This window comes from Schistocerca piceifrons, chromosome 6 (assembly GCF_021461385.2).
Source record: "Schistocerca piceifrons isolate TAMUIC-IGC-003096 chromosome 6, iqSchPice1.1, whole genome shotgun sequence".
Lineage (NCBI taxonomy): Eukaryota > Metazoa > Arthropoda > Insecta > Orthoptera > Acrididae > Schistocerca > Schistocerca piceifrons.
Window position 1 is genome coordinate 367,535,825 of NC_060143.1, and position 24,997 is coordinate 367,560,821.

The 24,997-nt window shown below is 44.2% G+C and overlaps 1 protein-coding gene across 1 annotated transcript in view; it reads right to left on the reverse strand.

The window, feature by feature from the left end:
- LOC124802490 (low-density lipoprotein receptor-related protein 1) overlaps window positions 1-24,997 on the reverse strand; it is a 735,000-nt gene that overhangs the window by 353,877 nt on the left and 356,126 nt on the right. The window contains exon 3 of the mRNA XM_047263305.1: window positions 13,874-13,996. Coding sequence (XP_047119261.1) covers window positions 13,874-13,996 — 123 coding nt within the window. The remainder of the gene's footprint in view (window positions 1-13,873; window positions 13,997-24,997) is intronic.

The window sequence follows — 24,997 nt, forward strand, 5'->3', positions numbered from 1 at the left end:
AATGCGCATTACATGGACCATGCGCATATTTAGCATCTCGAAATTGATATTTTTTTGTAGTTATTCTGTCCTATGACAGGTCATTTGCTTCAACAGTCTATTTCTTATTTGTATAACCTCGTATTTGCTACGTTCAGAGTTACAAAATGTTGTAAATTTAGGATACATGTGACGTTAGAAACGGCGTATATTACCGTGTGAAATGTCAGAATGATATTAGCTAATAAAAAAAAGCGCCCAAACCCAGGATCGAATCCACGACCTCCTGCATGCGAACCCAAAACTTGAGAAGTGGTACCAACTGAATGGATAGGTCAGGAAAGCTGAGCGGCTTCGAACGTGGGTAGTCATTGGATGTCACTAAAGTAACAAATCCATTAGGGAAATGTCAACCTTTCTACAGTGCCCAAGTCGACTGTTGTGATTGTGAAATGGAAACGCGGAAGACTGTGAGTTGCAAACGCCAGGTAGACCTTATGACTGACGGGCAGAGATCGCCAAGCATTGTGGAAGGTGCTTGTAACAGTCGCACGAGAGCAGCGGAAGGAATCATTCATGCGTTCCAAAGTGCTACCAGCTGTCCAGTTAGCACAATGATTGTGCGTAGCAAGTTAAAAAAATGAGGTACAATGGTCGAACAGTTACTCATAAACCACACATTTCTGTAGTCCAGGGATTCCCAAACTTTTCCTGAGACGGAAATCGTGGTAGTTTGATGGAACACCTCTTTTATTTTGAACTTCACTATAACTTTAAAAAACGAGAAAAACTTGTTTCTTTCAGTGATTACTTCAATTTTAAACCACAACTAGCAACACTGAAATCAGAATAAAATTTTAAAAATGTTTAAAAAATTAGAGAATGTGTCAAAAAAGAAACGACATTATTGCTTTTTGTGGAGCACTTACTCACTTCCCGCAGAACGCCCTGTTGTAGTCAGAGCTGAGTGACGCTTGAGGTGTCGCAAAGAGCGATGCGACAGGACAGTGGATGACTGGAAACTAATGATCTGGAGTAATGGAAGGGTTTGGGTTTGATGAATGCCAGTGGAACGTTATCTACCACCAGGTGTAGTGCCTACAGCGAAGTACGGAGAAGGTGGTATTACAGTACGGGAGTGTCTTTCGTGGTTAGAATGTGGTCCCCTACTTGCGCTCAAGAAAACACAAAATATCCAAGAAAAAGGATATGAACATTTTACCGCACTGTGTACTGCGTACAGTACGTGAACAGTTCAGAGACGATGACTGACTGTAAACGATGACTTATTGTATCAGCATAACAATGGACCCTGTTACGTAGCAGCATCCGTGGGGCAATGATATGTAACATTCCTGAAATGGTCTGGCCTGCCCAGAGTGCTGACCTGAATCCAATGGAACACCTTCGTGGTTTTTATTTATTTATTGTTCCGTGGGACCAAATTAAGGAGAAGTCTCCATGCTCATGGAACGAGTCAATACATGAAATTATAACACGATTGAAGAAACAGATAAAATGAAATATAAGAAACATATTCAGGCGACAAGTCGTAAGTTTAAATAAAGAAAATCAACAGTGTAACACTGGAATTTGCTTAATTTTTTAGCTCTTCCAGGAGCTCCTCGACAGAATAGAAGGAGTGAGCCATGAGGAGGCCGGCCGAAGTGGCCGTGCGGTTAAAGACGCTGCAGTCTGGAACCGCAAGACCGCTACGGTCGCAGGTTCGAATCCTGCCTCGGGCATGGATATTTGTGATGTCCTTAGGTTAGTTAGGTTTAACTAGTTCTAAGTTCTAGGGGACTAATGACCTCAGAAGTTGAGTCCCATAGTGCTCAGAGCCATTTGAACCATTTTTTTGAGCCATGAGGAAACTCTTCAGTTCTTGTGGTAGCTTATTGAAAATGGATGCAGCAGAATACTGCACTCCTTTCTGCACAAGAGTCAAGGAAGTGCATTCCACATGCAGATTTGATTTCTGCCTAGTATTAACAGAGTGAAAGCTGCTAACTCTTGGGAATAAGCTAATATTGCTAACAACAAACGACATTAAAGAAAATATATATTGTGAGTGCAATGTCAAAATTCCCACACTATAGAATAGGGGTCGACAAGAGGTTTTCGAACTTACACCACACATAGCTCGAAAGTCCGTTTTTGAGCCAAAAATACCCTTTTTGAATCAGAAGAATTACACCAAAAAATAATACCATATGGCATAAGCGTATGAAAATATGCGAAGTAGACTACTTTTCGTGTTGAAATGTCACGTATTTCAGATACTGTTCTAATGGTAAATAAAGCAGCGTTTAGTTTCTGAACAAGATCATGAACATGGGCTTTCCACAACAGTTTACTATCCATCCGAACGCCTAGGAACTTGAACTGTTCCGTCTCGCTTATAATATGCCCATTCTGTCTGATCAAAATATCAGTTCTTGTTGAATTGTTAGTTAGAAACTGTAAAAACTGAGTCTTACTGTGATTTAGCATCAAATTATTTTACACAAGCCACGAACTTATTTCATGAACTACATTATTTGATAATGTTTCAATATTACACACAAGATCCTTCACTACCAATCTGGTGTCATCAGCAAACAGAAATATTTTTGAATCACCTTATTGAGTTAGAAGGTCGACTTCGCTCCAGACCGCAGCGTAAAATGTTGCTACTCTCTCTGGTTTCGGCTCTTAAGGAAGAATGTCTAACATTCTTCCACAGACTTTTAGATACCTTAGTGAAAGAGTCCAGAGCAGATTTCAAGCCGTTACACACGCGAAGGGTGACGCACCCCATACGAAAGTCCACTAACAGGTGTTCGGATACTTTTGATCGGGCAGTGTATGTATTACCGGCACAGCGAACTGGTTACCTGGCCAGTGGGCCAGCAACGTCGTTTTTGCGCCTGAGAAGCATGGTGGGGAGATAATGGTAGCATACAGAGAAGGCTTTTGACGATGTGGACTGGAATACTCTCTTTCAAATTCTGAAGGTGGCAGGGGTAAAATACAGGGAGCGAAAGGCTATTTACAATTTGTTCAGAAACCAGATGGCAGTTATGAGAGTCGAGGGACATGAAAGGGAAGCAGTGGTTGGGAAGGGAGTGAGAAAGGGTTGTAGCCTCTCCCCGATGTTATTCAATCTGTATATTGAAAAAGCAGTAACGGAAACAAAAGAAAAATTTGGAGTAGGAATTAAAATGCATGGGGAAGAAATAAAAACTTTGAGGTTCGCCAATGACATTGTAATTCCGTCAGAGACAGCATAGGAGTTGGAAGAGCAGTTGAACGGAATGGACAGTGTCTTGAAAGGAGGGTATAATATGAACATCGACAAAAGCAAAACGAGAGTAATGGAATGTAATCGAATTAAATCTGGTGATGCTGCAGGAATTAGATTAGGAAATGAGGCGCTTAAAGTAGTAAATAAGTTTTGCTATTTGGGAAGTCGAAGTATAGAGGATATAAAATGTAGACCGGCAATGGCAAGGAAAGCATTTATGACGAAGAGAAATTTGTTAACATCGAGTATCGATTTAAGTGTCAGGAAGTCGATTCTGAAAGTATTTGTATGGACTGTAGCCATGTACGGAAGTGAAACGTGGACGATAAATAGTTTGGACAAGAAGAGAATAGAAGCTTTTGAAATGTGGTGCTACAGAAGAATGCTGAAGATTAGATGGGTAGATCACATAACTAATGAGGAAGCATTGAATAGGATTGGGTAGAAGAGAAATTTGTGGCACAACTTGACCAGAAGAAGGGATCGGTTGGTAGGACATGTGTTGAGGCATCGAGGGATCACCAATTTATTATTGGAGGGCAGCGTGGAGGGTAAAAATCGTAGAGGGAGACCAAGAGATGAATACACTAAGCAGATTCAGAAGGATGTAGGTTGCAGTAGGTACTGGGAGATGAAGAAGCTTGCACAGGCTAGAGTAGCATGGAGAGCTGCATCAAACTAGTCTCAGGACTGAAGACCACAACAACAACAACAACATACCAGTACTTTACGAGTGAAGCGCTGTTACACAGTAGACATCTGTATGCGCCACTGAGTGACGTGTTCATTTAGAACCAGAACAAAAACAGAATGTACACTACATCTCACCTCGGTTACTAACGAAGCTTCACTGTCAGTATCCGCAAAGCTACGACGGGCGTTTAGTAACTAATGCAACACTTTTTTTCTAAAAGCAGACAGTTTTTATTCAGAATTCCATTTCGCCATATTTTCGCTACTATTTTGGCAACAAAATCCTATTTTTCAACATAATCTCCTTTCAATGCGACGGCCTTACGAGCCCTTACTGGGAGGGCCAATGTGCCCGCATGATACCACTCTGCTGGTCGAGTCAACGTTTTGCAACAACAGCCTCTCAATCACACACGTACTGATTCCCGCAGAGCGCATCCTTCATTGGGACAAACATATGGAAGTCGAAAGACGCGAGATCCGGGCTGTATGATGGATAAGGAAGAACAATCAAATCAATTTTGTGAGCTCCTCTCCCGTGCGCGCACTTGTGTGAAGCCCTTTTGCTGTCATGGAGGAAAAATTCGTTTGCTTTTTTGCGGCGAAGAGCGCGCTGAAGAGATGGGGAGAACGGGCTTGTCTGCGTGACCTTGTTGCAATGATGGCAGATGCCTCGCCCAACGACTCACCGTGCTTTTGTTCGCTGTCAGGTCTCTGAAGACATTCTGCAAGCGACTATCAGTACTGCAATGTTCTTGTTTCCCGCCAATGAAACTTAATGACAGCTCTCTGCCTTGAACGCACTCGGTTAGGCCGGTATTACGCTATCAAATTTCTTTGTCAAAGATTTGATGAAAGAAGTGATCTAATATTCCGTCAAATATATTTGACAAAGATCTTTGACGTAGCGCTAGAAGGGGTATTACTCTGTCATCAAATTTTTCGTCAAAGTTCAAGATGGCTGACAACAACTTGTTATTAACCGCAGCAGTTGCACGTACCGCAATTGCATTGTGTGCACATGCGGAAAAGAAGTGGGAGAAAAAAAAGGAACCATACATACGAGGTTGACAGTCTTAAATTCCTGGGATTACAACTTGATAATAAATTCAGTTGGGAGGAGCACACCACAGAACTGCAGAAACGCTTTAACAAATCTGTATTTGCAATTCGAGTGTTGGCAGACATAGGCAACATAAAAATGAAAAAGCTTGCATACTTTGCCTACTTTCATTCCATAATGTCATATGGTATAATATTTTGGGGTAACTCTTTGAGTCAAACAAAAGTTTTCAGAGTCCAAGTGTGTAATACGTATTATTTGTGGAGTAAATTCACGGATATCCTACAGAAATCTCTTCAAAGAACTGGGTATACTAACTACTGCCTCAAATTCACGGCCTACGATGAAAAATTCATATCATTGATTCCACAAAACAACATTTTTAATTAAAATACTTAAGCAGCCTAAACAAAAAAATACTCTCCCTTTAAACAAAGAATATTTAAAGGCAATCAATGTAAAAGTAAAAGATGATATTCACGAAAATAACCAAGAGAACAAGTATAAACACCAGAATATAATAAAATTTGTCCTAAATAATATATCTCTTTTTCCAACAAACAACTCAGTTCATACATACAATACCACGAACAAAAATGATCTGCACTTACTTTAGTTCAAAAAGGGGTCCACTACTCAGCAACACTCATCTTCAATAATTTGCCAGCAAACATAAAAATTTTAGTTATAAATAAAGATCAGTTTAAAAGGAGCCTGAAAGACTTACTAGTGGCCAACTCCTACTCCATTGACGAAATTTTTAATAGAAACAAATGATGTATTTATTCATACTATTAGTATTGTTATTTCCGCTTTAAAAAAATTGGCATGTTCCACATCCACGAGGATCTCCTCAGCACGGATCTATGGAACGAAAAACTAATCTAATCTGGGTAAAGCGACGACACGATAAAAGCATTCAACAAAATTTGTTACATGAGCTTACAGTGGATGGCGTCAAGTCGTAGATCAATTACTTAAGAATGGATGAGCATACATTTCTGTATGTGCTCAGTGAAGCGTATCTTTATATCACAAAGCACAATATTCACTGCTACATCTTCAGAAGACAGGCTCACTGTAACACTCCGATTCCTTGCTACAGGAGAGGGTTATGTTAGGTTAGGTTAGGTCAGGTCAGGTCTCCAATCTTCTTAATCTATTTTTGTATTCAGGGTGCCTCACGTTGTAAAGTGCCCCATCAGCTTCATACGTCTCTATTAATTTTGTAGTTGTCTGCACACACCAATTGTATTTACCACCAATTATAAAAACACTACAGACGACAGAACGCTGCAGCGATGCTAGCGCTCCATGTGGTAACATGTCACATTGCAGTGAACAGAAGACAAGCGATTTCTTTGATCAAATCTACAGCGAGGCCCTAGATTTGATCAAATATTGGACGACATTTGACAAGGTTCCTATTACACCATCAAATATCTTTGACAAAGATTTTTGACAAAGATATTTGACAAAGAAATTTGATAGTGTAATACCGGCCTTAGAGACGCAATTTTGAAGGCTGCATATGGCGTCGCCACCTATTAAACTATAGAGGCTGAAGCGGGAATATTCCAAGACGTCCCACAATACATTCCACAGTTTTCAACCGAAACTGGCCAAGAAAAAAATGTATTGTATTACTTATTGAACGCCCTAGTATCTTCCACGATGATGTCGCTATTTTTCACAGGCGTGTCTGTTTATTCGTCATCTGCTGTTTGAGTAGTGGATAATAATCCTGACTCTTTGTTAGAATCTATGCCGAGCCCCGAGGGTCACGACACACCGCTTGGGGTGCCAAGTCGAGAGGGGCGCCACAACTGTATAATCTCTACACAGGATGTATCACAGTGAGTAGCAGCCGCTTGAGGGTGCGAGGCGTGCTCAAGTACAATATTTCTACACAATGCGTATCATAATTAGTAACAAAAACTGACATGGGTAAAAGCGTACGAGGCACAAGCTGTGATCAGGGGAGGGAGGGGGGGGGGGGGGGAGGCGCCAACGATAAGTCGCATGTGTCGAAAAATAGTCTCGAACCAGCCCTGAATTTTGCTATACAGGGTGATCCATTTATCGTGACCGGGCCAAATATCTCACGAAATAAGCGTCAAACGAAAAAACTACAAAGGACGAAACTTGTCTAGCTTGAAGGGAGAAACCAGATGGCGCTATGGTTGGCCTGCTAGATGGCGTTGCCATAGGTCAAACGGATATCAACTGCGTTTTTTTTTTTTTAAATAGGAACCCCCATTTTTTATTACACATTCGTGTAGTACGTAAAGAAATATGAATGTTTTAGTTGGACCACTTTTTTCGCTTTGTGATAGATGGCGCTGTAATAGTCACAAACATATTGCTCACAATTTTAGACGAACAGTTGGTAACAGGTGGGTTGTTTAAATTAAAATACAGAACGTAGGTACGTTTGAACATTTTATTTCGGTTGTTCCAATGTCATACATGTACCTTTGTGAACTTATCATTTCTGAGAACGCACGCTGTTACAGCGTTATTACCTGTAAATACCACATTAATGCAATAAATGCTCAAAATGATGTCAGTCAACCTCAGTGCATTAGGCAATACGTGTAATGACATTCCTCTCAACACCGAGTAGTTCGCCTTCCGTAATGTTCGTACATGCATTGACAATGCGCTGACGCATATTGTGAGGCGTTGTCGGTGGATCGCGATAGCGAATATCCTTCAACTTTCCCCACAGAAAGAAATCCGGGGACGTCAGAACCGGTGAACGTGCGGGCCATGGTATGGTGCTCCGACGACCCATCCACCTGTCATGAAATATGCTATTCAATACCGCTTCAACCGCACGCGAGCTATGTGCCGGTCATCCATCATGTTGGAAGCACATGCCATTCTGTCATGCAGAAAAACATCTTGTAGTAACATCGGTAGAACATTACCACAATACCGCTTCAACCGCACGCGAGCTATGTGGCGGACATCCATCATGCTGGAAGTACATTGCCATTCTGTCATGCAGAGAAACATCTTGTAGTAAAATCGGTAGAACATTGCGTACGAAATCAACATACATTGCACCATTTAGATTGCCATCTATAAAATGTGGGCCAATTGTCCTTCCTTCCATAATGCCGCACCATACATTAACCCGCCAAGGTTGCTGATGTTTCACTTGCCGCAGCCATCGTGGATTTTCCGTTGCCCAATAGTGCATATTATGCCGGTTTACGTTACCGCTGTTGGTGAATGACGCTTCGTCGCTAAATAGAACGCGTGCCAAAAATCTGTCATCGTCCCATAATTTCTCTTGTGCCCAGTGGCAGAACTGTACACGACGTTCAAAGTCGTCGCCATGCAATTTCTGGTGCATAGAACTATGGTACGAGTGCAATCGATGTTGATGTAGCATTCTCAACACCGACGTTTTTGGGATTCCCGATTCTCGCGCAATTTGTCTGCTATTGATGTGCGGAATAGCCGCGACAGCAGCTAAAACACCTACTTGGGCATCATCATTTGTTGCAGGTCGTGGTTGACGTTTCACATGTGGCTGAACATTTCCTGTTTCCTTAAATAACGTAACTATCCGGCGAACGCTCCGGATGATGATACCGAGCAGCATACATAGCACACGCCCGATGGGAATTTTGATCACAATAGCCATACATAACACGATATCGACCTTTTCCGCAATTGGTAAACGGTCCATTTTAACACGGGTAATGTATCACGAAGCAAATACCCTCCGCACTGGTGGAATGTTACGTGATACCACGTACTTATACGTTTGTGACTATTACAGTGCCATTGCATGACTTGTATTCAAGGTCATCCATTTCACCTTCCGTCCCTAGGCCTGCCCATATACCTAATAATGGCTTCCAGTGTTAGATTACACTTGAACTTAAGAGGGGGTATAATGTTACACCTGAAGCTGTTGCACGATGTATATTCAAGGTCACCTCCCACCCGTCCCACGGGCTTGCCCACTCCCATGCATCTGTAGGTTTCGTAGTGTGAGGGTCCAACTTGTGGTCATGTCTCGTGTTACTACAGGGCAAAGTAACCAGCGCTAGCTATATTGTAAAGGTTTTGATCCCTGTGCCCCTACCATTTCTTCGACAGGAAGATGATGTGCGTTTTCAGTAGGACAATGCACATCCATATACAGCAGCTGCGTCGAAACGTGCTTTTCATCGTGTATGACAACTGCCCCGGCTAATAAGATCGCCAAATCTCTTGTCAGTTAATAATGTATAGGACACGATGAAGCGGGAACTTACGAGTATTCCCCTGAGCCTGCACAAAACATTGTCGAATTGCAACAAAAGGTAAAAGGTCCTGGAACAATCTATCACATGATGCCATCCACCACATTTACAATCGTCTGTGTGCTAGAATGCATGCCTGCGTTGCTACCAGAAGAGGACGGGGCGGGGCTGCACTGTGTGCGACTGTTTAGGCAGTCTCTACTGTGACATATGTGTTTCATTTGGTCTTAACTTATTGCTTTATATTTGTAGAATGATGAACTATTTGACGCACCACTTGAATAAAATTGGCCTGGTTCTTGAGGGTGTTCCATTTATTTCTGGCAGTGTATATAAAAGTATGCATGATGAAACATTTAACGTGGAAGTATTGTAGCAAAGGCAGATCACCTTCATTCGACCAACACCTGAGTCCTGTTCCTCAATTTTGGGAATAGAGGAGATCTAAAAATTACAATTTTAGAATTTTAAGACCTCCAAGATTAATATCTGTGCATGCCGATGCCTGTACTGTATACAGTCTCCAGATATACACTACTGGCCATTAAAATTGCTACACCAAGAAGAAATGCAAATGATAAGCGGGTAATCATTGGACAAATATATTATACTAGAACTGACATGTGATTGCATTTTCACACAATTTGGGTGCATAGATCCTGAGAAATCAGAACAAACACCTCTGGCCGTAATAACGGCCTTGATAAGCCAGGGCATTGAGTCAAACAGACCTTGGATGGCGTGTACAGGTACAGCTGCCCATGCAGCTTCAACACGATACCGCAGTTCATCAAGAGTAGTGACTGGCGTATTGTGACGAGCCAGTTGCTAGGCTACCATTGACCAGATATTTTCAATTAGTGAGAGATCTGGAGAATGTGCTGGCCAGGACAGCAGTCGAACATTTTCTGTATCCAGAAAGGGCCGTACAGGACCTGTAACATGCGGTCGTGCATTATCCTGGTGAAATGTACGGTTTCGCAGGGATCGAATGAAGGGTAGAGCCACGAGTCGTAACAGATCTGAAATGTAACGTCCAGTGTTCAAAGTGCCGTCAATGCGAACAAGAGGTGACCGAGACGTGTAACCAATGGCACCCCATACCATCACGTCGGGTGATATGCCAGTATGGCGATGACGAATACACACCTCCAATGTGCGTTCACTGCGATGTCGCCAAACACGGATGCGATCATCGTGGTGCTGTACACAGAAACTGGATTCATCCGAAAAAATGACGTTTTGCCATTCGTGCACCCAGGTTCGCCGCTGAGTACACCATCGCAGGCGCTCCTGTCTGTGATGAAGTGTCAAGGGTAATAGCAGCCATGGTCTCCGTACCATGTCGGATTGAAGGAAGACAACGAAGAAATTCAGGGGCGGGCTGCTAGATTTGTTATCGGTAGGTTATGGAGATGCTTCGGGAACTCAGCATGGTCTCCATGCTGCTGCAAACGCCGTCGAACTGTTCGTGCAGATGGTTGTTGTCTTGCAAACGTCCCCATCTGTTGACTCAGGGATCGAGACGTGGCTGCACCATCCGTTACAGCCATGCGGTTAAGATGCTCGTCATCTCGACTGCTAGTGATACGAGGGCGTTGGGATCCAGCACGGCGTTCCGTATTATCCTCCTGAACCCACCGATTCCATATTCCGCTAACATCATTGGATCTCGACCAACGCGAGCAGCAATATCGCGATACGATAAACCGCAATCGCGATAGGCTACAATCCGACCTTTACCAAAGTCGGAAACGTGATGGTACGCATTTCTCCTCCTTGCACGAGGCATCACAACAACGTTTCACCAGGCAACGCCGCTCAACTGCTGTTTGTGTATGAGAAATCTGTTGGAAACTTTTCTCATGCCAGCACGTTGTAGTGGTCGCGACCGGCGCCAACCTAGTGTGGATGTTCTGAAAAGCTTATCATTTGCATATCACAGCACCTTCGTCCTGTCGGTCAAATTTCGTGTCTGAAGCACGTCATCTTCGTGGTGTAGCAATTTTAATGGCCAGTAGTGTATTAATGTGACCACCTGTCAAAAGCCCCAGAACCACCTTTTGCAGTTTGAGCCACTGAAAGACATGCAGGAAGAAAGTCAATGAGGTTATGGAATGTACTGCCAGGAATGTGGAGCCATGCCATCTCCAGTACTACGGCCAGCTGCGCTAGGTTTCTTGGTTGAGGATCCAATAATGTGAGCCGGCCAACTGAGGCGATCCCACAGATTCTCGAATGGGTTTAAATACAGGAAGTTTGCTGGCCGGGAGAATCTCATCCTGGTGCTCTTCGAAGCACACACGTAAATGCCATTGTGCTGAGGAGGAACAAACTGCATGTAGGCGTGGGAATGGTGCCCAAGGACAGATGCATACTTGTCTTGATTCATTGTGCCTTCCTGAATGACGAGACCACCAAGAAAACAATTCCCAGAGCATAAGGTGCCTTCTTCCAGCCTGGATCCAAATGACGATTGCCGGCCTCTGTGGCCGAGTGGTTCTAGGCGCTTCAGTTCAGAACCGCGCTGCTGCTACGGTTGCAGGTTCAAATCCTGCCTCGCGCATGGATGTGAGTGGTGTCCTTAGGTTAGTTAGGTTTAAGTAGTTCTAAGTTGTAGGTGACTGATGACCTCAGATGTTAAGTCCCATACCGCTCAGAGCCATTTGAACCATTTTTTTGTTTTCTGACGATTGTTACAGGGTGTTTGCTTTCACTCGTCTCACACCGTACCCGCCAACGGCTATTTGTCTGATGGAGCATTACACGTGATTAATCTGAAATGCCCAGCTGTCGCGACTCAGTGGACATCCAGTTGTGACACTGGCGAGTAAATTCCTCCTTCTTCGCTGACGTTCAAGTCAGCACGGGTACACGAAATAGGCTCCTGCTGTAGAGGCCCATACGAAGCAACGTTCACTGAAAGGTCGTTCAGGAGGCACTGTTGGTAGATGCTTGGTTCACGCAGGTGTTCAATTGCTCTACAGTTGCACGTCTATTCGCCTGCACAAATGTCTGCAGTCGTCGTTCATCCCTGTCCGTGATGCACCACAGCTGACTCAACGCCGGTTTTGGATAGCGCCATTTTGCGGTGCACGGTATAATTTAACTACAACACTTTATAACATTAGCCATACCAGAAATGCTTCCACCCTTGTCCCAAATGCCAATGATCATAGCGCCATTTTGCGGTGCACGGTGTAATTTAACCACAACAGTTTATAACATTAGCCGTTCCAGAAATGCTTCCACCCCTATCCCAAAAGCCAATGATCATAGCGCCATTTTGCGGTGCACGGTATAATTTAACCACAACAAAAAAAAAATTTCAAATGTGTGTGAAATCTTATGGGACTTAACTGCTAAGGTTATCAGTCCCTAAGCTTACACACTACTTAACCTAAATTATCCTAAGGACAAACACACACACCCAAGCCCTAGGGAGGACTCGAACCTCTGCCGCGATCAGCCACACAGTCCACGACTGCAGCGCCTTAGACCGCTCGGCTAATCCCACGCGGCTTAACCACAACAGTTTATAACATTATGCGTTCCAGAAATGCTTCCACCCTTGTCCCAAATGCCAATGATTATAGTGCCATTTTCCGGTGCAAGGTATAATTTAACCCCAACAGTTTATAACATTATCCGTTCCAGAAATGCATCCACCCTTGTCCCAAATGCCAATGATCATAGTGCCATTTTGCAGTGCACGGTATAATTTAACCCCAATAGTTTATAACATTATCCGTTCCAGAAATGCATCCACCCTTGTCCCAAATGCCAATGATCATAGCGCCATTTTGCAGTGCACGGTATAATTTAACCCCAACAGTTTATAACATTAGCCGTTCCAGGAATGCTTCCACCCTTGTCCCAAATGCCAATGATCATAGCGCCATTTTGCGGTGCATGGGATAATTTAACCACAAAAGTTTATAACATTAGCCATTCCAAAAATGCTTCTACCCTTGTCCCAAATGCCAATGATCATAGCGCCATTTTGCGGTGCACGATATAATTTAACCACAACCGTTCATAACATTAGCCGTTCCAGAAATGCTTCCATCCTTGTGCCAAATGCCGGTGATCACACCCTTGAACGTCTGATAAATCGCTTCGTTTTTGCCTTACAACAACGATTACACTCGACATAAAAGTTTTCTGGGTATGGTACCGCGTCATAATGTATAAAACTACTGCTGCTAGAGAAAAACCAACGTTTCGGCTAGCAGACCATTAGACCCAGATGAAGGCCGCTCAACCGTGGCCGAAACGTTGGTTTTCTCCAGCAGCAGTAGTTTTATACATTATGACGCGGTACCATACCCAGAAAAGTTTTATGTCGACTGACTCTGGCCGCAGAAGCCAACGCAATTATAGCGATTACGCTTTTTTTTGCATCCCCCAGAGATGTTTTATATAGTCTCCACTGACAGTGCTGTCACCTGCCACCTATGAATGTGTCGTTGACGTCGTACACTGGCGTGGTCACATTAGTGTGCCTGCGCCGTGTATGACAGTTGCACATCTGAGCTCTGCGGTTTCCTCGCTACTGGCAAGTCGTTACACGTAGACAGAACTTACGGCACTCTGGCGGCTCGTCGGAACCGTCAGCGCAGTCCGGATAGTCGTCACAGTGCCACCTGCCCGGGATGCACGCGCCGTACTCGCACTGGAACATTCCCGGCGCGCAGCTCTTCGGCGATGCTGCAACAAAGAAGAGGTGGCGGCTCAGAACGTGATGCACCGGCTGTTGAAGGGCTGGAAGACAACGGGACCTGCTACCAACGATAACATCGCTGATGAGGTAGAGAATGTACGCAATGCATAGAGAAAGGCATGTACCGGGTGATCAAAAAGTCAGTATAAATTTGAAAACGGAATAAATCATGGAATAATGTACAGGGCTATTACAAATGATTGAAGCGATTTCATAAATTCACTGTAGCTCCATTCATTGACATATGGTCACGACACACTACAGATACGTAGAAAAACTCATAAAGTTTTGTTCGGCTGAAGCCGCACTTCAGGTCTCTGCCGAGCGCAGTGAGACAAAATGGCGACAGGAGCCGAGAAAGCGTATGTCGTGCTTGAAATGCACTCACATCAGTCAGTCATAACAGTGCAACGACACTTCAGGACGATATTCAACAAAGATCCACCAACTGCTAACTCCATTCGGCGATGGTATGCGCAGGTTAAAGCTTCTGGATGCCTCTGTAAGGGGAAATCAACGGGTCGGCCTGCAGTGAGCGAAGAAACGGTTGAACGCGTGCGGGCAAGTTTCACGCGTAGCCGCGGAAGTCGACGAATAAAGCAAGCAAGGAGCTAAACGTACCACAGCCGACGGTTTGGAAAATCTTACGGAAAAGGCTAAAGCAGAAGCATTTCATAAACAGGAGATTGGAAAACCGATGGATCGGTCGTGGTGGAGATCATGATCAACAATTCATGTCATGGCCTCCACGCTCTCCCGACTTAACCCCATGCGATTTCTTTCTGTGGGGTTATGTGAAAGATTCAGTGTTTAAACCTCCTCTACCAATAAACGTGCCAGAACTGCGAGCTCGCATCAACGATGCTTTCGAACTCATTGATGGGGACATGCTGCGGCCGGCCGAAGTGGCCGTGCGGTTAAAGGCGCTGCAGTCTGGAACCGCAAGACCGCTACGGTCGCAGGTTCGAATCCTGCCTCGGGCATGGATGTTTGTGATGTCCTTAGGTTAGTTAGGTTTAACTAGTTCTAAGTTCTAGGGGACTAATGACCTCAGCAGTTGAGTCCCATAGTGCTCAGAGCCATTTGACATGCTGCGCCGAGTGTGGGAGGAACTTGATTGTTTGCTTGATGTCTGCCGAAACACTAAAGGGGCACATATCGAACATTTGTGAATGCCTAAAAAAACTTTTTGAGTTTTTGTATGTGTGTGCAAAGCATTGTGAAAATATCTCAAATAATAAAGTTATTGTAGAGCTGTGAAATCGCTTCAATCATTTGTAATAACCCTGTAGATAGAGAGGTAGAAATTGACACACATGCTTGGAATGACATGGGGTTTTATTAGAACCAAAAAAATACTAAAGTTCAAAAAACTTCCGACAGATGGCGCTTCATCTGATTAGAACAGCAATAATTAGCAAAACAAAGTAAGAAAAAGCAAAGATGATGTTCATTACGGGAAATGCTCAATATGTCCACCATCATTACTCAACAATAACTATATTCGAGGAATAATGTTGTGAACAGCACTGTAAAGCATGTACGGAGTTATGGTGAGTCATTGGCGTCGGATGTTTTCTTTCAGCATCCCTAGAGATGTCGGTCGATTACGATACACTTGCGACTTCAGGTAACTCCAAAGCCAATAATCGCACGGACTGAGCTCTGGGGGCCTGGGAGGCCAAGTATGACGAAAGTGGCGGCTCAGCACACGATCATCACCAAACGACGCGCGCAAGACATCTTTCACGCGTCTAGCAATATGGGGTGGAGCACCATCCTGCATAAACATCGTACGTTCCAGCAGGTGTTTATCAGCCAGGCTGGGGATGATGCGATTCTGTAACATATCGGCGTACCTCTCACCCTCACGGTAGCAGTTACAAAACTAGAATCACGCATTTCCTCGAAGAAAAAAGGCCCGATAACGGTAGATGTGGTAAATCCGACCCACACCGTGACTTTCTCGTCGTGCAATGGAATTTCCACGACAGTTCTAGGATTTTCGGTAGCCCAAATTCTGCAGTTGTGGGCGTTAACAGACCCTCGGAGCGCGAAATGAGCTTCGTCGGTCCACAACACATTACTCAACCAGTCGTCATCTTTCGCCATCTTTTGAAACGCCCACACCGCAAATGCCCTCCGCTTCACTAAATCGCCAGGTAACAGTTCATGATGCCGATGGATTTTGTACGGATAGCATCGGAGGGTACGCCTCTGTGCCAACCAAACAGTAGTGTATGGAATGCCGGTGCGACGTGCGACTGCACGAGCGCTGACTTCCCCGTGCATAGACGAACCCGCTACAGTCTCTATTTCCTCCTGAACTGTCTCAGCAGCATTACGCCCTGTGCTCGGTCGGCCGCTACGGGGTCTATCGTCTAAACAACCCGTGGCTTCGAACTTTGAAATCATTCTCGCCACAGCTGCATTTGTCAACGGACCTTTACCCGTTCGAATCCCCTTTCTATGGCGATAGGATCGTAACGTTGAACTAGCACATTCCCCATTCTGATAATACAGCTTCACTAAAAGCGCCTTTTCAGGTAACGTCAGCATGCTGCGACTGCTGTCACTTCTGATTCTCTCTCTCATTACAGCTCCTTTTATACTCGATTGTCATGCGCAGTCACTGACGTTTTGCTGTCCAGCGCCATCTGTCGGACATTTTGTGGTTTTTTTTTTTGTTCTAATAAAACCCCATGTCATTCCAAGCATGTGTGTCAATTTTTACCTTTCTCTCTACATTATTCCGTGGTTTATTAAGTTTTCAAATTTATATTGACTTTTTGATCACCCGGTACATTCGGCAGAATTACTTAGTTTTGACGAAAACGTAAATGTATATTAGCAGACTGAGATGAAGAATGAAATTTGTGCCGAGGTCGGGATTCGAAGGTGTGCCCCTGCTCACTATCCGGGATGCGCCAACCACTACGCCACGCTGCCACAGTGGCCTTGTACAACTGCACGGACTGGTCCAGCACGCCTCCCTTCTCAGTCCAAATTCCCATTCACGCCTCAGCCCAGTTCATATTCCCACTAATGAGCAAGAGACCCGGGTTCGAATCGCAGACTCGGTACAAATTTTCATTCGTTGCTTCAGTCTAAATATACACGTCATAGAAGTTTGAGACTTGAAAACGTCTCCGGAACCATAAAGTCTCACTCGAAAACACAAATATTATAAGAAAAACTAATAGGCATACAGCAAAATTCTAATTTGTAATTCGCAATGTTGGTAAATTGTAGCGAAATTCAAAAGACCTGCACAGGATCAACACTTGGTGTAGGGATTGGCAGTTAACCCTCAATATAAACAAATGTAACATGCTGCGCATAAATAAACACAGAATTATGTTAACTGATTCTTCCGTCAGTTGTTGGTAGAACGATGCTGTGGTAAAAAATTGAACAGCAAAGAATAATAATACATGAAAAGCGCGATATAATTAGTTTCTGCACGTCTGCATGATGCTATTGACGTCACAACAGTTTTTCAGTTTGACTGGTCGAATCTGATATATCTTTGGTTAGCGGGGCACTCAACTACGCGGTCATCAGCGCCCGTACAAAGTCCCAATTTTTACACAGTCCAGTTTGTACATAATCCAATCTAATCACTGTCACGAACAATGACGAAGGTGATGAAATGACGAGGACAACACAAACACCCAGTCCCCGGGCAGAGAAAATCCCCCACCTGAGCGGGAATCGAACCCGGGACCCCGTGATCCAGAGCAACGCTAGCCACTAGACCACGAGCTGCGGACGGTCGAATTTGACGTCGCTTCTCTATAGCACAACTTTTAGATATGCTTGATAATGGCCTAATATAAAAGCCGAAACCAGTCGTGTGAACCTAATGGAAGTTCTAAAAAAGCAACTGGAGCGGCGTTCTATTAATAAGCAGTATATTATCTATGTTTTACAGGATTATTTTTTTCAAGTTGGCCAGTTTTCAGCTTACGGGGCCATCATAAGACTTTAACTGACTATCGTCGTCAAAGAAGTTACAATATTTGTATACAACTTAGGCAAAGATATTACTGATCTAGGCTGAGGCACAAACATCCAGTAAATCAGTAGACCACTGAGACAAAAAGCAAAGGCAACACAACATGTTTGGTTTAACAAACAGTGTCTGCAACTATTAATGTTTTTCCTGTTTGATCTTTTTTTTTTAATTACATTACCACTGCTCTGTCAAGGATGACATTTACCGGAAGTCTGTGCCTCAGCCTAGATCAGGAACGTCTTTTCCAATGTTGTATACAGACTTTGTAACTTCTTTGGTGACGATAGTCTTGCAGGCTGAAAACCTGTTAACTTGAATAAATTAATCCTGTAAGACAAATCTCACATCTAGAAACATCCACGCATTCATAAGGCCAAAAACAAATTGTATTCCTAAATAACACGCAAAAATTGGCCTAAAATTTAACACATTTTCTGTCAAAAGTACATTCTGTCCCAATGGTTTCATTTTGATAATACTTAAAAAAGCACTAGTAAAGACTTAAATTTACTTTGCATTGGCTTTTGTTATAAATTTCATTGTCAATGGTTTCATATGACCGCTACAAAAAAAGCGCATGTTAGGATCTCCGACAATCACGTAGCATAATCTCCGCGCCGACTGTTGCTTTGAACGCTATAAGTGACTGCTACGATGTACTACATTCTAGAAGTACCTAGTTGCAACGCTAAAAGTGTCTGCTTTGCAATAGTATCTTTTTTACATGCGAAAGGCTGTGGTGCTTCAAAAAACTAATTAATAAAATGTTGGTTTCAGGCAGAAACAACTGATCTCGAAGCGCTATATGAAATAAAGATCAGGTCTTCGGGACGATTCGGCGGTGCGTATCTCGCCACTGAGGCGTTCGTCAATCATATTCTCGAGTACATCTGTTATGGTATGTCACTTTTCTGGATCTGTACGTGTGTTTGATTTTCTGTTATCGTGTAAGACGATTCTGGCTTAGGATCACGTTCTTGCCGTCGTGACGATCATTGTGTACATTTTCAGCCATCGACTTCGTGTCGACATTAGTTTAACCATCCAAAAAAAAATAGCAGTTTCCTAGGTCACAGTATTTTTTTCCTAGATACTAAGCCATAAGTGTACTACGATTGGTTGAAATGTCGAAGGTTATACTGTCTCACCTTTCTTTGGTATTTTCAATATTATTCCGTTTATACTATATGGCGTCTGTTCAGAATGGAAGTCAATAAGTGCAGAAGAAGGTACTGAAACATACATCGTCTATCCTAAACTAGTATTCGCACTTGTTTTCATACAGAGAGGGATCAAAATGGCTCTGAGCACTATGGGACTTAACATCTGTGGTCATCAGTCCCCTAGAACTTAGAACTAGTTAAACCTAACTAACCTAAGGACATCACACACATCCATGCCCGATGCAGGATTCGAACCTGCGACCGTAGCAGTCCAGAGAGGGATCTCGTGACTCTTATTATGTGTGGGCATTGGTACGTTCCTGCTTTTCGACCACTGCGAGGTGTGCATCAAGCATTACTGACATGAGAAAGAAGAACTAACTTTTCTAGGAAAATATACAATCTCTGTATGAGCCTACGCTGTTGGAAAAGAGAGAACACTCCCTGTAGTGTTAAGAAAAATTCCCACGTCTCGTTAACTGCTGAAGCTACTTTACGCGCAGGGCGGACACGCGGGTAGCATATACGTCAGGCTACAACAGGAAGCATTTCGCCTATCGAAACTGCGTCATGCCAGAAGCGTGCTGCAGTGATTATTTATTGGATATTTCACACTCTGGAACACATCTAATGTTACGCAAAAGTTATTCGTGTTTTGACCTCGTAAGAGGTGTATTCAAAATGAGAAATACAAGATGTTTCGAAAAGAACATACATACTACAAAGTATTATGTTGTCAAAACTATCGATCGGTGCGCCACAGCTCGGTTACTGGAGGAACAAATACACTGTATGGTTTATATTCATTGCCGCTACATGTCGGTTTTCTATTTGACTGGTTCCCGTCACAAGACGCAAAATGGCTACTCTGAAGCAGAAATCATTTTGTGTTCTCGAGTTTGGGAAGTGTAATTCAGTGACTACAGTGCAAAGACGTTTAGGGTTGAGGTACCAAATCGACTCTCCGAATGGACAGAACATTCGCAGACGACATAGACAGTTTGTAGACACAGGATGTATATGTAAAGAAAAGAGGCCAGGCCGCCTTCCTGTTTCCGACGAAAATGTCACGTACGAATTCAAAGCACTTTGCAACGCAGTCCTACAAAATCAGCTCATCACTACAAAATCAGCTCGTCGTGCCATTCGTGAGATAGAACCTCCTACAACAACGATTTGGCTTGTTTATAGACGTCGGTTGGCTATGAAACCGTACAAGTTACAGCAGCTACAGGCTCTACGTTATGACGACAAACACAAACGTGCGACATTTTCTGACAAGCTTCAGAATACTACTGACAATTATAACACTATCACACAACGCATCGTGTACAGTGACGAAACGACTTTCCACCTTAGTGGGAAAGTGAACAAACACAATGTTAGAATTTGGGGTCTACAGAACCCACATGCAAGCAATGAACATGTACGAGAGTCTATGTGTTTTGTGCGATACCCCACTCATCTACACTCCTGGAAATTGAAATAAGAACACCGTGAATTCATTGTCCCAGGAAGGGGAAACTTTATTGACACATTCCTGGGGTCAGATACATCCCATGATCACACTGACAGAACCACAGGCACATAGACACAGGCAACAGAGCATGCAAAATGTCGGCACTAGTACAGTGTATATCCACCTTTCGCAGCAATGCAGGCTGCTATTCTCCCATGGAGACGATCGTAGAGATGCTGGATGTAGTCCTGTGGAACGGCTTGCCATGCCATTTCCACCTGGCGCCTCAGTTGGACCAGCGTTCGTGCTGGACGTGCAGACCGCGTGAGACGACGCTTTATCCAGTCCCAAACATGCTCAATGGGGGACAGATCCGGAGATCTTGCTGGCCAGGGTAGTTGACTTACACCTTCTAGAGCACGTTGGGTGGCACGGGATACATGCGGACGTGCATTGTCCTGTTGGAACAGCAAGTTCCTTGCCGGTCTAGGAATGGTAGAACGATGGGTTCGATGACGGTTTGGATGTACCGTGCACTATTCAGTGTCCCCTCGACGATCACCAGTGGTGTACGGCCAGTGTAGGAGATCGCTCCCCACACCATGATGCCGGGTGTTGGCCCTGTGTGCCTCGGACGTATGCAGACCTGATTGTGGCGCTCACCTGCACGGCGCCAAACACGCATACGACCATCATTGGCACCAAGGCAGAAGCGACTCTCATCGCTGAAGACGACACGTCTCCATTCGTCCCTCCATTCACGCCTGTCGCGACACCACTGGAGGCGGGCTGCACGATGTTGGGGCGTGAGCGGAAGACGGCCTAACGGTGTGCGGGACCGTAGCCCAGCTTCATGGAGACGGTTGCGAATGGTCCTCGCCGATACCCGAGGAGCAACAGTGTCCCTAATTTGCTGGGAAGTGGCGGTGCGGTCCCCTACGGCACTGCGTAGGATCCTACGGTCTTGGCGTGCATCCGTGCGTCGCTGCGGTCCGGTCCCAGGTCGACGGGCACGTGCACCTTCCGCCGACCACTGGCGACAACATCGATGTACTGTGGAGACCTCACGCCCCACGTGTTGAGCAATTCGGCGGTACGTCCACCCGGCCTCCCGCATGCCCACTATACGCCCTCGCTCAAAGTCCGTCAACTGCACATACGGTTCACGTCCACGCTGTCGCGGCATGCTACCAGTGTTAAAGACTGCGATGGAGCTCCGTATGCTACGGCAAACTGGCTGACACTGACGGCGGCGGTGCACAAATGCTGCGCAGCTCGCGCCATTCGACGGCCAACACCGCGGTTCCTGGTGTGTCCGCTGTGCCGTGCGTGTGATCATTGCTTGTACAGCCCTCTCGCAGTGTCCGGAGCAAGTATGGTGGGTCTGACACACCGGTGTCAATGTGTTCTTTTTTCCATTTCCAGGAGTGTATTAACGTCCAATTCTTCTTTGACGGAAAAAGGGTTCACGCTCAGCATTTTTTTGTTATGTTGCAAAATTCTTTATTTCCGAGCCTGAACGAGGACAGATTTGTTTTTCAACAAGACGGGGCATCCTTAACTGTTGTTGACAAATGCGTAAATATCTTAAACTCTACCGAGCATTTTTATTGGTCATCAAACAGATGGCAACTTAGCATTTCGCAGCTAGCCTCCACGGTCACCGGATTTGACGCCCTGTGACTTCTTCCAGTGGGGTTTTTATTAATGTCAACGTTTATGTACTAACACTACTACAGAATCCAGAAGAGTTGAAGAATCTGATCCGTACTGCCATAACATCAGTGACGATTGACATTCTTCCCCGAGTACGGGAGGAATTCGAGTACCGTTATATTGTTTATGTTGGTGATGGGGGACATATTGAACATCTAAATCCAAACTTGAGAGATTGGTAAAACGTATATTCTTATTGAAACACGCTGTAATATCTTGTGTTCAGGAAGTATGGAATGTTGAATTCCTTACGTTTATTCCAGCAACGTAAACAATGGCGACTCTGCACTTACAGATGCAAGTAATTTACTTCTTTGAGAAACAACACTGTAATCAGGTAAATATTAAGCTGTTTAACATAACTGAGGGAGCAGCATCTTATTGTTCTTGACGTAGCAGCTTCTTCGTAATGTAGTGGACGAAATTCAGTTGATTTTGACTTTGTTCTTCACAAGTTTATACTCCGCCTCTGTGGCTAAAAACAGCACAAATTATGAAAGGTTATTATTTTTTATTATTTTTTCTCCATTTCTCAGTGGATGGGGATTTTCAAATAATTCCCTCTCTCTCTAATCGCAACCGAAGACGGCACTATGTTGACCTTTTCGCCAGGAACACTACTCCTTGCATTGTATGTAATTAGCAAGCTGTTTTCCGGAAAAAAGCGAATCTCGCTTGGGGCCAGGAAACAAAAACAAACATATGTTACTTCGTGAAAACATTCCTGCCAACATAAAAATAAGAAAAGCAATTTCCTTGGAACTCGCCGGATAGCTGGGCGCAGTAACGCGTAGGTTCCGGGACAAGGGGAGGCAAGCCCGTCCCTGATTTAACGACGAGGCCTGGTCAGTGGACAAGTGTGGATGTGGTTTCTAGGCAGTTTCCCACATCCCGTTACGTGAATACCAGGCTGCTACTGGCAGCCCGCCTCTGGAAACATTCTCTCTCTCACACGTAGGATATACTTTAGATGTAGGTGGATGAGGTACACAGATTCCGTCCCGGGGTGTGAATAAGACTCTGATGACCTCCGATGTCTCCTAAAACCTGGAAGCTACAGCAACTATATCCTTAGAGATTACGAGACACTGCGGATAGTTATAATCTGCACAGACTAGGCTTATTGCTTCAGCGAAACACAGCCATGGTAGATAGGTAAATTTTCACATTCTAGCCTTAGTGTCAAAAAATGTGTGAAATCTTATGGGACTTAACTGCTAAGGTCATCAGTCCCTAAGCTTACACACTACTTAACCTAAAGGACAAACACACACACCCATGCCCGAGGGAGGACTCGAACCTCCGCCGGGATCACCCGCACAGTCCATGACTGCAGCGCCCAAGACCGCTTGGCTAATCCCGCGCGGCTCTTAGGGTCAATTTGGTCCCATCGACCGCCGCATCATCCTCTGCCAATTGCGTCATTGGATGCGGTATGGACATGTGTTGTCAAGACTATTTTACGATTCATTTGTTTACACGGCGTCTCATTTGCTGCTTCCTACCAACAGCATGGATGCACATAGAACCAACCTATAGAAATACATTCACTAAGTATATAGTGATTTTTGCGTCACCCTGTATAATTAAAAATATTATAATCTACTCTGTGCTGGAATTCATACCACTTGCTGCGATAAGCCGAATCAATTTGTCGAAGTACCCACACGGAAAACCTAACAAACCGCTCTGCAGTGTGCAAACAGAGCGACTAATCTTGCGCCTGGCGCTTATGCTGCACTCTTAACCGTTCCGCTTGCCAGGTTGGTGGCAGCAGTTAGAAAGGAGTAGAGCCAAGGAAGCACAGCTGAAGCAATATGGCAGGGGATCGTAAGATTAGGGTCTCACGCTCCGTCGAGGACGATGTCATTAGATGCAGATGGCTAGCTCGGATTGTGGGAAGGATCGGGAGGGAAATCAGCCGTAGCCCATTAGTGTTGCGTTTATTTGTTACACTGAAAAAGAATTTAAAGAGGAAAAACAACTTTTACCTTTCTAATTTTAATACAATAAATGGTAGGGCTAAGCAGTAATGAGAGCAAACCATACATTTAGGTGTTAGGTTACAAATTTTTTATTGAAAGCAACGAATTAAACACGAGTACAGATTAAAAATAAAATACAAGTATAACAAATTGCTTGATATGATGAACAGCAAAAAACTCAACACTCACTTGCCCATTACATTGTCTGCACTGGGTAAGTCCTTGCGGTGGGGTCGCATATTTCCTCACGTACATCTGCACAACTTCTCCTTGAAAACTTACAGCAACGATTTATTTCCATTTTGAAGGTAGAGTATGCGGACACTGTGTACAATGACATCCAATTAACCAACTGAAAAGAGCCCATCCAGTACCATTACCTGTCACTATTCACACTTTGATCTGGTCGATCAGTTCTATCCATATACTTTTCGTATTCTGGCCGAGTAAATTCAACGTGTTTCCTTACTTGGTTCATGTCACTTGTATTTGACGCTGCAACTTTTACACAGAAATAGACCCTTTTTTTGGTGGCAGAATGAGTAAAACCCTTTTATCTTTCTGTATTTCCTTCTTCTTGGAAGGGGGAAATTTTGGGGGATACAATTTTCTCTCACAGTCCCATTGCCTCCACAACATTCTTTTCT